At 41.3% G+C, this 16,574-nt stretch overlaps 1 protein-coding gene across 1 annotated transcript; it reads right to left on the reverse strand.

Annotated features, from left to right (window-relative positions):
* Window positions 1-8,878: 8,878 nt before the first annotated feature.
* Window positions 8,879-16,574, reverse strand: LOC101175260 (homeobox protein Hox-D9b). The gene is made up of 2 exons (XM_020709290.2): window positions 15,251-16,574; window positions 8,879-10,330 (listed from the first exon to the last, which is right to left on the reverse strand). The coding sequence occupies exons 1-2, from the start codon at window positions 15,951-15,953 to the stop codon at window positions 10,086-10,088; spliced, it is 948 nt and encodes a 315-aa protein (XP_020564949.2). The 5' UTR covers window positions 15,954-16,574; the 3' UTR covers window positions 8,879-10,085.

Consider the following 16,574-nt stretch of genomic DNA (forward strand, 5'->3'; position numbering starts at 1 on the left):
TATAGATAGATAGATAAAAAGATAGATATAGATATATGTGTGTATATATATATATATGTGTGTATATATATATATATATATAGAGAGAGAGAGAGAGAGAGAGAGAGAGAGAGAGAGAGAGAGAGAGAGAGAGAGAGAGAGAGAGAGAGAGATAGATATAGATATATATTTATATATATAATTGCATCTCTGCATATTATGGTTAGACAGTTCAATCTAAACGTTTTTCTTATTTGTTTGCTAGCAGGTTTTGAAAGTACTTTTTTTAAATGTTGAGTTCTTTTGTTTGTTGTCGCCTGTGAACCATATATCCAGACGTACACATATGCAAATATATAGACAATTTTTTCTGTGCAAAAAAATGTTTTTTTCTTATTTCCTGTAGAGGAGAAACGTGAGAAATAAAAGAATCCATTCTGAAATCTTTTTCTTTTCTTTTTAATATTTTATTATTTTTTGTTAGACACATTTGGAGAATTCTTTGATTCCATAATTTAAAAAGATCTCTTCCAAATTTATACATAAATACTTACATTTATAAATTATAATGTATACTTCATTTTCTTTGTCTGATACTTTTGACCTAAAGTTGTTAAAAGGCATTCTGATCTGAGATCAAACTGACCTTTATTTTGAAGAGGCACTGTAAAGCGGAAGTGTCCTTGCACCTGTTACAGTCACAAACAAGATGAACTTTCAGCACAATCAAAGTCTTGTCTGTCCGATGGTTGTTGTGCTTCCTTGATTTTTAAGGACGGTATCTTTTTTAACATGATTATGTCATGGATACACGACGGTCTCGCCCTGAAGCCTGAAGCCGTTTCAAAACCAGAAGCAGACTCTGCAGACTCAGGCTTTCAAACCAGAATTCCCTCCCTGTCTTTATTTCTGACAGACAGGCTCCTCTTCTCAAATTTCACATCATCTTCACTCCTCTTCTAACCATTTTTCAGAACATATTTAGGGACCAACAACCTGCAGAAGTGACGCTTTTTTTGTCTGGACAGCCCAAATAATGTGAAAAATAATATTCAATCCATTCAAATACATTAGAATAAAGAAAGGAAGTCTGTCTTTCAAATGTGTCCCAAATCCTTTCTCTCCAGTGTTTCACAGCATGAAGGAAAATTTGGCATTTTTTAAAACCTTGTCCAAAGCTTCCTTAAAATGATGTAAACAATAATAATAATTATAGAGTACAATATTAGCCAGAGCTACTGAGTAGACATAACTGTGTGATAAACTGAAGGTGAAATATTTCAAACGTTTCTTCTACATCCAAAGGCCTCAAAGAACAGATCAGAAACAAAGTCACCGACAGCTTTTAAGACATTTCTGCAGCTGACTCCAGAAATCTGCAGAAAGACTCATGATCCGCCGCGCGTGACAAAGACTTGTGAAAGCGTGCAGCCTTCAAACGACGGACTCCAAGAACACAACAGGAACTCATCCAGAAGGGGATGGAGACAACAGAGATCATGATTCTGAAAGAAATCACCACAGAAGGAGAAACTGGTCCATGAAGGTATTTCTGAGCAATAAAAAAAAACACAAAGACATGTCCCAAGTTTGACAAAACATTAAAAAAGGCTCATTTGTTTCTGGAAGGTGTGCTTCACATGACCTCTGACCGTCACAGCAAAGTCACTTCTGTTTCTGCATTTATGGAAATCAGAAAAATGTTTAAACAGACACTAGAATAAGCATGGCTGCCCTTTCTGTGTGTTGACTGGTTTCAGTCAGGTTGATGTTTCTGCAAATAGAAGGCCTGACTTGACACCCCCCCCCCCCCCCATAGTATATTAAACTGTTCATTAATAACTATTTTACAGCCATAGAATATTTTTATAATTTAATTTAATCACAGTTCCTTGGCATGGTAATAATTCTAACCAAAGTGATGAATAGAATATAAGCAACAAAAAAAATTACAAATGATAGGAGAATTAAAAACAAAGGAACAAACCAAAGAATCTGTCTGTTTGTCTGTCAAAGAGAAAACAAACTGTTAAATTCATAAAACACTTTCTTTCATTAAAGAACAAAATGAAATACAAAAGTGACCTTCGGAAATCCACACAACTGTCAAACTACATAATATAAATGAAAATTTGAATAAAAAAAGTCTGTTTATGCATTACATGCAGGGTAATGCATTATTGGATCAAACTATTTCTCCTGTCAGAACCAAACCGCTGAACAAACAATGACGGACAACAGCGCCACCCAGTGGGCACAAGAATGCAAAGACAGAGCGTTATTTGCGGTGCCTTTTCCAAATGTTTCAGGGCTGTAAGTGAACAGAATCTGCATAAGGTTTTGCATTTCTTCTCACGCATTATCACTGATCATTTAACAACAGTTTTATGTTCATCCTAATTGCTAGATTTTAAAACTCTCTCTGAGGAAAGCACGTGGGCCTGCAGTAAAATTGAGCCAAATTTCAAACGTTTAACAGCAAAATTTAGCATTTTGTGTATTTATTAGAGGTTTATTTATCCAGCAAGACAAAAGACAGATAAAGAAACAAAATCATATTGGCCTGCAAAAAGGAAACACCTTTGGAGAAAAAGAAATAAAAAGAGTGACAGAAAACACAAATATTTTTTAAAAAAACTCTCCTCTCTAGCTTTACCCATCAAAATCCATTTACTCTAACTAAATATAGGCCAGTTACCTCACTGCTTATGATTGTTTGAATCCAGAAAATGTTCCCGTGAAAACATTTTTGTCCTTAATGTCATATTTTGAGACACTCAAATGGATTCAGTTGATGTCATTGAATCAAACTGAGGCCTCCACGCGGTATTTCGGTCCGATTCTCTCAGATTTAGAAAAGTGCAGACTTACTGAAATCTATGATCACCTCTCCGCAGAGTTTAAAGCAGAGTCTGAAGCTGCGGAGACAATGCCAGCCCAGTTGGATTTCCTGCGTTTTGTGTCCAGTTTAGACTGCAATAAATCCATTCAGCCGCGATGACTGTCTGCGCTAAATGACTTTACAGACCTCACGTGTCCGCGCGCGCGTGCGCGTACGTTGAGAGTTAGGTGGAAAGTCAGGGTTATTCTTCAACTGCACGGAGTTGCTTAATGACCCTGCAGGAGGATGCGCGCGGGCTTTATTTGCAATGAAACTAACTTTGAAAACAGCGCGCATGTGCAAGCCGCGCGCGCAGACCTGAACATCCAAGAAGAAACAAGAAAGTCCTAAAAACAATTGTCAGCAAATTATATGTTGGAATGTAATTGTTATTTCTCATTTTTGCGGCCGGTTAGTGGATCATTTTATTTTGAAAATAAAATCTAAAACCTCTCCATTGAATTTATGATCTGGAAACAATAGCTTACACATAGATTTTTTGTTTTTGTGTAACTAGTAATGCATAAATAGTTCATTTTATTTTTTTAAATAGTATAAAATGCTAGTTTCCGTGTTCTGGGTCTTTCCAAAATCACTTTACATCCCCCCCTTTCTATTTAAAATATTCTACAAATATCTAAAACTCTAAAATATGTAATTTCTGATTAAATGCACTCGTTTTGAGACCAAATCTAAAAAAACTAAGAAAAAAAGACAGCTTGAAATTTGTTTTTAAAATACTAAATAACTGGAGTACTCCTTAAAATGCCATTTTCCCTTTGTGCCTTATGTCCAAATTAAAACCATAAAAATAAAATAAATTAGAATTTTTTTTTTTTACCATTTGTTTCAATTGTGTCTCTTGTAACTACAGTAACAATGGTTTTAACGAGCTAAATATTTCCAATAATAATTATCTACTTGTCACACAACATGCACGCAACCATAATCTTTTTATCACGGCATAGAAGACTCTAGAATCATATGATCTGCTGGACTTAACATCATCAGTTTCCCAAAACCAATTGATCTCCGCTCTGCTATTTGTCTTTTTTACAACATAGTTGTCCTGGATTGAATGTTCTTTACATGCATCACTGTTATGCGTACAATCAGACTAAGATTATTTTTAGTATTATTTATTTTTTACTAAGCACAAGTAAGTTTGTCCTCTTTGTCATCAGTAACAGCTAAACAATGAGAGAAATAATGTCAGATGCTAAAATTAGTGCAGATTTCAACTTGCAGAAGGGTTGCACCAAGGTTTATAATCCCCTAATGTAATATAATGTAATAAAAAAAATGTACAATTGATCTGTAAGCTAATCAAGCTTTTGACAGTTTATTGTTTGATGAATATGCAGTAGATCATTTGAAAAGTGAAGATTTACTTTTCATGAATTTGGAGGCCTAAATGTTCTCCAATTCTGGAATGATCCATTTCTGATGTTTGGGGGGTTAGAAGTCCTTTTACTTAACTTACACACCTGTATTTTATGTTTTAACAATGCATAGTTTATTGTAAATTGTGACATGTTATTTATTTATTCAACTTGGCAGGAGAAAATTATTTTAAGTATCTCAAGATCCTGCAGCTTTCAGATGTCATAGAAAAATACTGTAAAGTAAAAAAGAAAAGTTTTCCTGATTGTTTGTACTAGAAACTATCTTTTGAACCATTTTTACTCACACTTCTAATTTATTGAGGGAGAGAAATCTTTTAAAATCTTAAAAGCTTGGGTCTAATGTGTCTGAAAAATGAACAATGCAAAAGATAAAAAAACAGCCCAGGTGGTGGATGATGAGCAATATTGTGGTCCTCATTTTTTATTTTCTTCATAATGAGCCACCATGAGCAGCATTTGAATGGAAGTTGAATGAAAGCTCAGGATTTCATTCCCTTTCTCCTCCAGAGTTTGAATCCATCCAATCTTCTGGATTTAAAAAAACATAAAACACACATAAGCACACAACGGTTTCATGTTTGTGATGAGCTGTACGTTTACAATGACAGCAGCTTTGTGCGTTGTTTGGTGAGTTCCCCGCCGCTGGGGCGCCGGCGTCGGTTTGGACATGAGGTATAGAGAAGAACGAGCAGCAGACGGATGTCACTGCAGCTTAGACATGACTGGTGTGTGTGATGAAGCATCTGCATGAACACAACAAATATATATGCATATCTACCATATATACAGAGTAACAACAACAACTACGACAACAAATATTAAGAGAACATGCAAACTTTACAAAAACAGGAGGTCCTTTTCTCTGCAGGTGCAGGAACAGAAGGCAAAGTCGTCTTTAAGACGCCTGAAACCCACATTTACAAGTTTATACACAGAACCTTGTTGGGTCGGCTGATCGCCTCACTGAGATGTTCGCCAGACGTTCTGCTCTTTGAGGTTCCACATCAGCCGTCAGGAGGAAGCTCCATGCAGAAACTTCAACTTTAGAAACCTTCAAGAAGGTTTTCAGGAAAATTGCAAGGGTTTAGAAACTCTTTGAGTCCAGATCCTCGCAGGCTGAAAGTGTCCCAGCTCGCAGGAAAACCAAAACCTGTAGAAGCTTCAGCTGCAAGAAGCTGAGATGATTAACTTCTGCTCCTGAACTGTTTGGAGACATCAGTGAAATAGAATTTGATGCTGGTTGTCTTCTTCAGTAAAGAGAATTAAGATGAAACAAAAAAGACTAAATGAAGCTGATGAAGAGTTTGCTCTTCTTCACTAAAATCTTTCCCAGATGAATTTTCCTCACTAGTCTGGCTCTTTCAAAGGCTGGTAACAAATTGATGGGATGCTTTTTCCTATTGTCTCTGCTTTTAAATTCAATTCTAGAAAGGAGTTTTCAGAAAAACTGTCTTCCCGCATGTTTGTGCAAATGTTTCACATGCTCAACTCAGATGTCCTGCATACTTTGGCATGGAGAACTTCCCACCAGCATCTTTTTGTACTTTGATCCCTGAAGGTTTCAAATCACTGAAAACATCAGATTTCAAAATAAAACAAAAAACTAAACATGTTTGCCTTTCTTGTTTGTTTTCCAGAAGATTTTTTACATTTATTTTAAGTGAATTTAGAAAGAAAGAGGATCCAGCGGTGGGTATTTCTCTCATTGTACTTTTTAGCAAGACATGATAGAAGACATTTGTTATCACACTATAGGACTAAGGTCCACATTCACTTAAAGAAAAGGCTGTTTGAAAAATATCATATTTGTGACATAGAAAATACTGCAGTCTCTCTGCTCCGCTCCATTCTGATCATCCACTGTCAGACAAATAGATCCACGTACGTCTTTGTTTTCCTCGTCCGAGCTGGAATCTGGATCTAAACTGTAAAGATGGATAGCTCTGATATTGCTCGCCATTTTTGTTGCACCGCTAATGTTAGGCTCAAGGTGGGAGTGGCTGTACGTTAACGGGAGAGAGTGTGTAAACAGACAGCTCTCAGTTCTGGGTGATGACAAGGAGGCCCACAGGCAGACCCCTAGGAAGGCTTTGAAAATAGATCAAAAGATGATCGGGGTGGGTCTTTAGGGGTAAAAGCAGAATGTGATCCAAAAATGAACCTTTCGACTGACTTTTGGGGTTTCCCAGCCTTCGATGCAGGAGTTCAGAGGAGGTAGAAAACGTAAAAAGGCATTGTTGCAATTAAGATATTCTCCTAAGCAAAATGATGTCCTCCAGCCGTGTTCTTTTGTTTTCATATGAGAAACTTTTATAAAGAATCTAGGACTTCTTACAAATTCAGCGTTCAAATCTGTGAATGTTTGTGCATGTTTTCACATCTAATGCTGTGTACACACCGGCCTCAGCCCCGCGCACTCAAGTGACAGTTTTCAAGGAAAAGTCTTGATAAACATGCGTATCTTCGCATTTCGGACTTCCACGTTCAGAATTCTTGTGATCGCACTTTGCTGCGCACATTTTTACGTCTCCCTGCAGGCTCTACGTACAAAACATGCATCCATTGGACGATTGAACTTGGCCAATCAGAGGCTTCGGTTTTGTAGTGATGTATGAGTAACGTCCTTTTCAAAACAAAAAGTACCAACTGTGTAACCCTTGTGCTATCCTAGGCACTTTAACATTGGGAGTTGGGTCATCTAGATCAGTGTTTTTCAACCTTTTCTGAGCCACGGCACACTTTAACCTTGACAAAAATCCCGCGGCACACCAGCATCCAAAAAGAAAGCAGAAACTCATAGTCTGTATTGATCTACAGCCCCCCCCCCCCGGCCGCAATCTCATGTGAATCTTTGTGATAATTGTGTCAGAAAAAGCTGGAAGTTGCAGCTGTTTTTTTTCTAAAAGATGTAATAAGAGTTAAGTTCGAAAATTTACAAACTGTGTTCCTTGCTATTTCAAGACGTTTAACAAGGATGGCTCATTGAACGCTTAAGTGCTGTCACTTTAACCCATTGCATCATGGGAGATGTAGTGCATAAAACGGCCGGAGATCGCTTTTCAGAGCTGCATTGTTTTGTTCACTTGTTCCAAGGTCTGATCCCAGATTCTGTGGAAAGCTACACCGCTAAAGACGAGCTTTAGCTGGTATTTTTGTTAGAACTGAGTGAATGTTTGAGCTAAATCAGAACAAGGAAGTGAAGACTTTAACCACTTCTGATTGGTCAGACTGATGACGTGTGATTGAGCCTTCAAGAATGATTGGTGGAGACAGTTAAAGGGGCGGGACTTTTCCTAAAACAGCTGAAGCTACGGCTAAATCGTGGTACCGTCATTCTTATCAAAATGTCTTTAATAGAATCAAATAAACACAAAGAAAAAAGTATTTTATGATCTTTCATATTCCTAACTACTCAGTGTTTTATCATGGCCTGTTTGGATGAACACAGAGCTGAAATCCTAGAGATGAAAAATGTTTTTAGATCAGTTAATGAGGGCAATTTCCCACGGCACACCTGACCATCTCCCACGGCACACCAGTGTTGACAAACACTGATCTAGACCCACTAGACAGTGCTCTGAACCTTTTTTCTTCAATGATTTGTGATCTTCACTGGTGTCCATGGATTACATGAAATCTTTCCACCTTTATCCACCTTTGTCATGGTAGGGAGAACACGTCAAAGTAAGGGTGGGTTCATCTAAGATAGCACAAGGGTTAAAATGTTGATCGTGAAGGAGAAATCACTAACTGCAGTTTTCCCGGCTGGTTTTCTATGACATCAAGTCTTTCATATGTTTGGAACAGAGCTGTGAAACTAAAGCCTGGAGCAACATTCATGAGATTTGCACCACTTAACTTTTTCCCTGCAAGTCTCTTCCAGCTGTGCTAGTGTTGGGTAGCGACAGTCCAGTAAGAACAGCGTACGGTAAAGCGCGTTCACGACCCCGCGTACAGCATCGTTTTGAATGACCGGTGTGAACGTAGCATAAAGGCCCGTTCACACCGGGACGAATTTCGCCGGCGATTTTCGCCGACGTTTAACGCCTCGTGACTAAACAAAGGGCCCCAATGAGAGTGTGCACACCGACGCGAAAAAATGCCACGCGTCAAAGCGTCAAAAAAAAACAAAACGCCTCGGGTTCGTTTTTTTTTTTGACGCCTCGCGTCGAAATCTATTCGACCAATGAGAACGGCGCTTTTGCACACGTGTCTGGAGCTTCTGAAGTTACAGTAAAACACAACTTGGGGGCGCTCAAACACAGAACTGCCTTGCACACATACCAGCGAAGAAGATAGACGCCAAGTAGCGTCTACACTGCCGCGAAGAAATAATGACGGACATTCTAAAATATCCCCGAACCAAGCACCAGTTGGAGCTACTGGTGCTTGAAATATTCATGTTTTCTCTGTTTGATTCTGACAAGCGTGTAAATACTTGCTCTCTTCTTCTGAGTGAAAAGCGACTTCAAGAAGCGTAAAGTTGCGCAGCGCCACCTTGTGTACAGGAGTATTTCTGTTTACATTAAGCACCATCTAATGTCAGGGAAGGAAATTGCATGTTCGCTCGGCTCATCGTCAGCGAAAATCGTCTGGGTGTGAACACAAAAAACGTGGCGAAAAACGCTGGCGAATAACGCCTGGCGAATATTCGTCCCGGTGTGTACGGGCCTTAAGGCTGTGTTTAAATTCCCTCACTAGTCCATGACCCTTAACAGGCTGGATTGTAATGCAGTTCCAACATATGGTCACTACTTTAAAAAAAAAATTCTCGTTGTGACGTCTTTCAATGCTGCAGTAAAAATCAAATATCAACATTTTAAAGACTATTTATGAATCCTAATGATGAAAACTTGGATGATTTGTAAAAAATAAATTAAAGTCATTTTTTTACACGTCTCAAAATGTTCAGATACAATGCATTGTAGTCTATATTCAGCAATCTAGTGAGCATTGATGCACACCAGGGGACATTTCCATGGCACAGGATTTTGGAATTGTAGATTCGGAGCCCCCGACAACATGGCAAACGCACTACATGGCTGGGCAGTGGTTAGCGCTCTCGCCTCACAATAAGAAGTCCTGGTTGGGGGACCTGAACCAGAACACCAATGGGGGACCTTTCTGTGTGGAGGTTGCATGTTCTCGCCGTGCATGCGTAGGTTTTCTCCAGGAACTCCGCCTTCCTCCCACCGTCCAAAAACGTGCTTCATAGATTCATAGGTTACTCTAAATTGTACATAGGTGTGAATGTTAGTCTGGGTGTGTGATTGGGGCCCTGCGACAGACTGGCGACCTGTCCAGGCTTCACCCACAAGGGACGGGATAGGCTCCAGCCGCCCCGTGACCCCGAAAGAGAACAAACAGACTAGAAGATGTAGAAGAAGTTTGGACCCAGCCTATGTATCTGCTCCATGGGACTGCTGAGGGATTTATGTGAACCAAATAAAAACATGTACTCATTGAAAAAGCTGTCAGGAAAATGTGACATTTCAACATAAGTTTTAAAAACCGAGTGAGCAGCTGCACCTTCATACTTTGTACATTTCTAAAGAAAAGTTCTCTGCTTCCTTTGACATTTAGAATGCCTCAAGCATTTGGATATTACCGAACCCCACGGAAAAGAGATGAGCATGTCGACGATTCCTGCTGCTCTCAGCCTTTTACTATTTACAAAAAAAAACAAAAAACTCCAGACCCTTCCTGCTTTGAAACATGCAGGTGGACGAGTGGTCCAGCTCCACCTCCGTGGCTCAGCTGATCATGGCAGTCGGTCTTGCAGAGCTGCACTAATCACCTCACCTACAAAGCAGCGCGACTCATTCGTTCATACTCCTCCTTTCTCGGATCATCAGCTTCTTCATCTTCATCCTCCGGTTCTGGAACCAGATCTTCACCTGTCGCTCCGTCAGGTTCAGAAGTCCTGCCACCTCCAGGCGCCGATCCCGGGTCAAGTACATGTTGTAGAGGAACTCCTTCTCCAGCTCCAGGGTTTGGTGCTTGGTGTACGGACATCTCTTTTTCCGCGTGGACTTGGCGTGGATCCAACTGGCGGACGGGTTTTCTGTGAAGGAAGAGATTCTTACTGTTCACAGTTTGCTGAAGCTGCAGTGAGTCTGTGCTGTAAAAACTTTATGAGCCTGCAGCGTCCGGCTCCAACAGCACAACAGAACTCTTCATAAATTCAAAGGTTACAAAGTTTCCCTTTGAAGCTTTTATTTACTTAGATGGGTTTACTACTGCTGTGCTGATAAAAAACATTTAGTCTAATTTTTATTTTTTAGTTCATAAAACCCAAAACTACAAAGAGATGACCCAAGTAAAGACATTTTTGGATATTAATTGCAATTATTAGGCGTAAAAGCTGTGAAAAGGTGCTTGTTAAAGGTCTGTTAAATGGCATGAAACAGACTCTGAGATATAAAACCAAATGTGAAGAAAACCTTCATTTAGCTTCTTTGATCCATTCAAAAGTGGACTTTCTGCTGATCGTACATCAGTGTTTTGGGTGTTTTTTTTCTTTTTTTTTAAACTTGTCCTGTCCAACAGCTGGGCAGACAGATGAGAGCTGATGGCCTCTTGTGTTGGACATATTTTACTTTAACAAGAGGGGTTATTAATCTTCAGACAAACCAAAGGTATGTCTGAATAAACCCCTTTTGTAATTGAGGCCAAACTTTATTCATTTCAACCATGATTGAAAATCTTTGTTGTTGGACCGGACGGAAAAGGAAAGAAGGGAAGAAGAGGGAGGGATGTCAGAGGGGGGGGGGGGGGTGATAGTGAGAGGGGGGGGTAAGACCATGAAGCAGCATAGAGCAGACAGGTTTACTGGTTGTTTATCATTACAGTAAGGTTCAAATGTAGTACAAAAAGGGCGGGGCCTGTCCACACACACACTCAAATGTTATCAACACACCTGCTAGCCGCAAAAATGTCCACATGTCAACATGTACACAAAACAGATAGTGTTCACACGCATACCTATGCCTTTAAACCAACTAGTGTGAAATCTTTCATTCAATCATGCAAACTATTAGTGCAAAGGTGAGCTAACACCTGTGCTCAGGTGAGTGTTTATGTTCTTCAAGGAGGAGGAGCGCCCAGCCACCCCCACACCCAGATCCCCGCCCCAGCAGCAGCGGCAGCGGCAGCCGGAATTCCCCCAACGCCACACGGGAACAGGCAGGGAACAACTGCCCCCCGGGCGACCAAGACCGCCACCCAGGCCAGGGCCAGCAGGACCGCCGCGAGGCCCCCAGAGCCAGAGAGCAGGGAGGCACGGAGGGAAAGAGAGCTCCGCCCCAGCCCAGCCAGGAAAGCAGCCCCCCGCCGCGCCGGAAGAGCCCAACGCAGGGCCCCACCGAAGAAGGACGCCCACAGCCCCAGAGGAGCACCCCACCACCACCCAGGAGTTCCGGGCATCCCGGGTGTTTTTAACATGTTTTGTGGCATATTTCTGATAATGGAGGACATATATAGAGAAATGTCAGATTAATGCTTCAGTTCTGAGTATTTCTTTATTCAAATTGTTACAAATGAGGAGCAGATGAAATAAAGCTTGTATGTGTGACGTAACAGCTACGGTGAACCACAGTAGAGGGCTGCATTGGGATTGGGTCCTGCGGGACCCAACCCAAATCTCGCGGGATTGGGTGGTTTGAATTGTGCTGCGGGCGGGAGCGGGCGGCAAAAGAAAACCCTGCGGGATCAGTGCTGCCATGAATATCTCATGAATATATATTAGCGGACTACATTAGGCTGTGCGGCTGTTGGATTCTTATGTACTGAAGCTCCGTGAAGGCACCAGGTAGAGACGCCCAATGGCCTCTCTCATCTAACCTGTTGTTGGGGGTGTGCAACGCCCCGCCCCTCCTCTTACTAAGAGCGTGCTTCAGGCCGTCTGTCTGCGCGCGAACACACGCACACTTTTAACCAAACAGGATTTGGGAAAATATATTTAATACTTAAGTTGCAAATTACACAAAAGAGGAATGCATGAAAAGATGAGGCTGGAGGAGGGATATGAATCTCTTTAATAATATCAATAAAAATATGTGTTTTTTTTCTGCGGGACGGGAGACGATACAAAATCAATGCATCTCTATTACTTAGCGGGACTAAATTCTATGAGTTTTGCGGGTGCGGGCGGGATTGGACATACATATTGCGGGTGCGGGCGGGAGTGTAACGCATACGTTGCTAGAGTGGGCGGGATTGGTCAGAAATTCAGCTGGCGTGGGCGGGAGCGAATGAAGAAAATAGTCCCGCACAGGGCTCTAAGCCACAGTCTCTCTCCATTCTGATGCATCCACTTCCTGACAAATAAATCCATGTACGTCTTCCATTTTCCTCGTCTGAGCTGGAATCTGGATCCAAACTGTTTGATTGAATAGCTCTGATACTGCTCAGCCTTTTTGTTACAGCCGTTATGTTAGATCAGGGGTGTGAGGGGCTGTAAGCTAGCGGGAGAGAGTGGAAACAACTGAATGATGGGAAGGAGGCGGGCTTACTCTGTGCCAAAGGTCCCGCCCACAACTGAGAAGTGAATTTCTAATGAACTCCTGCCGTTGCCTTCTATGCTCTGCAGAAACTATGTCCTAGAAAAACAACACTAATTTTCAGATTTTGCATAAAAACGGCATAATTATGTAAGGGTTAATGGCTGACAAAGTGTGCGTTATTACTTTTTAACGCACGCCGTGGAAGCCTGAACCGTCTGACGCGAAGTGCGTTAAAAAGTAATAACGCACACTTCGAAGGCCATTAACCCGCTCATACCATGGTCACTTACAAAAGCAATACATATTAAACAGGTTTTAGTCCTTAATTCTTGTTTTTTTCCAATTTAAATTGCTTTTCTCACATAAAGCAGACTATTTGTTGCATAACAAATAGTCCGTGTCGTGCAGCACTACCGCTGCAGTCAAGATTCTGCGATATATATATGCTGATCTTTCCGATGGGTTGAATAAAGCATCAGTTCAGAGAGAAAGTTACCGTTTGTTTTTGTCCAGATGATGAAGCAAAAGGTTGTTTAAAAGAAGCCAGCGCAGTGATACCAAACATTTAAGCTAGCTGACCGGAACTTCTTTTTTCACTGTGCGGTTATCAGGTTTTAATGCACACCCAGCAGCCAATCAGAATCGAGTATTCAAACGGACCATGGTATAAAACTAAAAGAACCACTGGGAACACTTTGGGAATAAATCTAAAGATAAGCAGAGTGACTTTAAAAGAAGCTTTTTCTGGTTGAGGTTACGTTTCTAGAGTATCAGTTTGACTCTGGACATAATGGGACGCAAAGCCTCCAGAAAGTTCCTTTTTTGTGCCATTAGTCCATAAAATATTCATCCAAACGCTTTCTGGGTAAAATGTTTCTTCGTGTTCTTGTTGCCCAGCGGCGTCTTTCTCCTTGAACTCTCCCATGGATCCATTTTGTCTCCTTCTTCTTGTTGGAGCATGAACTCTGACCTGAACTGAGTGAAAAGAGGCCTGCAGTTCTTCACGTGTTGCTGTGCTTCTTTTATGACCTGCTGGATGAGTCGTTCTCGTTGTGTTCATAGAGTCAGGTTGGTTGGTCGGTCACTTGGGAAGGTTTTTCCCTTTTCCAAGACTTCCACATTTGGCTCTCACTGTGGTTCTGGAGACCCAAAGCTGCAGAAATCTCTTATAGGGGCCTTCAGACGGAAACCTGTGAGTCATGTCTTTGTTTCTCGTTTGTTCTTTGAAAGCAGCAGAGTGAGACATTAAGAGAGGATATAAACTGCCTATTATCAATTGCTTAATAGTATCACGCATCATAGCATTAAAGAAGAACAAAAGTAAACGCTGAGGAATTTTCAAAATAAAAGCATGCAGACTGAACTTGCAAAAAGCCAGTCTATTTGTCAAGAATAAAGTATGCTGCTACTTCTAACAACATTCAAAAGAGACGAGTGAATGTGAGAGAACAAGCTAGACGTCTTTTGTTGATGGAATCTGAATTTAAACCATCCCAAACTGAGTTAACGTCTCCTGAATACCGTCCGTCATCAAAGACAAAGTCTGAGCATTTCCGTCTGTGTGGTGAAGAATAATGTGGAGGAAATGATGAAAAATGTTACACAATTAAAAAAAAAAATACTAACTGAAATTACAAAATGAGAAACCCAATGGGACAATGTCTGGACAACCATGGCGTTGCTTTGACACCTTGATGCTTTAATCTTTAATTACTTTGTTTAATGTGTAAAAATGCATGAATAAACTATAATACGCTTTGGGTGGGAATTAATAGGATTTGTCTTCTATTCACTCCTTTTCAAGCACTTTTCTGTTTATCATATTTACTGGAGTGTTTTATTTTGTGTTTGAAAACCAGTCCATCACTTAGAACAATGTAAAAAAGCTGCTAATTTTCCCCCTTTTATATGTCTGAAATTAATAACATACTATGAAAAGCCCCTCGATCTTATTATTATTGAAAATAGGCATTTTTACAGTCTAGTTTTCGTGCAAAAACTTGTTTATATTCTGACTTTATTAATTGAAAAAGAACATTAACGCCAGAAAACGGGAAAAACGATGAAAGACAAATTATATATTAGTTGGATGGTTTCATTATTTTCATTTAAATGGTTTTTTCCCTTTTCTTTAAGGGGTTTATGAGGAAATGTGTGCTGTTCTAATAATACTAATAAATCTTTGCGTGGCACAGAAGCTTAAATTATAAAAAGTCTTAATTGCTAAAAAAAAATAGTATTTTCTCTTATTTTAAACGTGTTTTAAGTCTTCCCTCTCTGATTAGGCTGAACTAAGGAAAACTGCGCCCGTCTGCTGCTCCTCTTTACTGACAAATTACTAAATAACAATAGCGCCTTAATTATTTTAATGGACAATAAAGTTTTATATTTTACCGTTTACAAGACATTTATAGGGCAATAAAAGTCGCACACACTCTCCAGCACCGCCCGGCCTCCGTAGGCGGGTGAGCAGTCTTTACCCGGGTCTGGCGGCGGCGCCTGCTGCTGCTGCTGCTGCTGCTGCTGGCTCTCCCTGTCCTCGTCCTCCTTCTTGGGCTCGGCCGTCCTCCCCAGCTCCTCCGCGGTGCCCAGCCGCTCCAGGACCACCTCGGTCCGGCTTGTGAAGCTCGGACCGTCGCTAGCGCCGAGCGACGGCGGCGGCGAACTTGTTTCGGGTTTTATTGCGTCGTACGTCGGGCTCGGCTCCGGCACGCACGCGGGGAAGGAGGCTGGACCCGGCGGCGGCGGCAGCGCCGTCGTCTCCGAGGCGGGGGTCGTCACCCCCTCCCAGCCGCGGACGAACCTGCCGTCGGAGGCGGAGAGGTGGTGATGCTCGGCGTGGCCCGGAGCCTGCGGACCGTAGTAGGCGTGGTGATGGCCGAGGAGGTGATGTGGATGGAAGAGGCCCGGGAGGGAGCCCCCGTGGGCGGACTGCAGCTGCGGGGAGGACGGCGAGGAGGACGCGGAGGTGCCCGTCCACGGAGAGAAGCCGTTCAGGCTGACTTTGTTGGAAAAATGGGAAAAATCCGGGATGTGGGAGCTCCCCTCCTCTTCCTCCTCCGCTCCCCGGGCTGGCTTTGAGCAGGCGCCCGTCGAACTCTGCAAGCCTCCCGGGATGAAGTGCGCGCCGTACGGCTCCTCGGCCCCGAGACCCATCATGGAATAATAATTCGTTAGCGACATGCTTATTTTATTATTTCAATAAAAAGGAAGTTAGGAAGGACTGTAAAACGTTAGATGGGCTGGTATAGTGGCTCCATCCTCCCCTAAAATGGTAGTAATTTTTTTCCTGCCTTCACCTCCTTCCCGGCTGCCGATTGGTTACAGACCGGGTCACGTGACTGGACTGGACTCAGCCCGTGCCGGGAATAAATCACATCGTTCTTTTGTGTGGAAAAATGCTGCAGATGGGCCTGAATGCACACATGTATAACTCTGGAGTCATTTTACAAGCTTAAATAAGGAAAGAAACCCCATTCAACCAGCCTTTTCCTGGAAATTTAAACTAATTTATTTGTTTTTGGCAACTCTGAAGTTTTTCGCAACTTTGACGATTTTTTTTCTGCTAATCTTTTGCTTTTATTTGACTTTTTTATTTTTTAGGAAAAATATACAGTTTTGACAACATTAAATAGAAATACAATCTTTCCTGGTTGCATCTTTTTATATAAATATAAAAACACGCAAAATTGACTGAAAACAGTCAATTAAATGTGGAAATTTGACTTTGACCTGTAAAAAATCGAAAATCTTTTATAATAAAATGTTTAACTTAATCAATAAAAACAATAATTTTGCTAATTC

Source organism: Oryzias latipes, chromosome 15 (genome assembly GCF_002234675.1).
Source record: "Oryzias latipes chromosome 15, ASM223467v1".
In the NCBI taxonomy this organism is placed as follows: domain Eukaryota; kingdom Metazoa; phylum Chordata; class Actinopteri; order Beloniformes; family Adrianichthyidae; genus Oryzias; species Oryzias latipes.

Excerpts from the sequence above, each read along its gene's own strand:
- LOC101175260 (XM_020709290.2), bottom strand. The coding sequence starts at position 15,953 with ATGTCGCTAACGAATTATTATTCCATGATGGGTCTCGGGGCCGAGGAG. Across the intron at positions 10,331-15,250 it reads GGCGCCGCCGCCAGACCCGG|AAAACCCGTCCGCCAGTTGG; the intron begins GTAAAGACTGCT and ends CTTCCTTCACAG.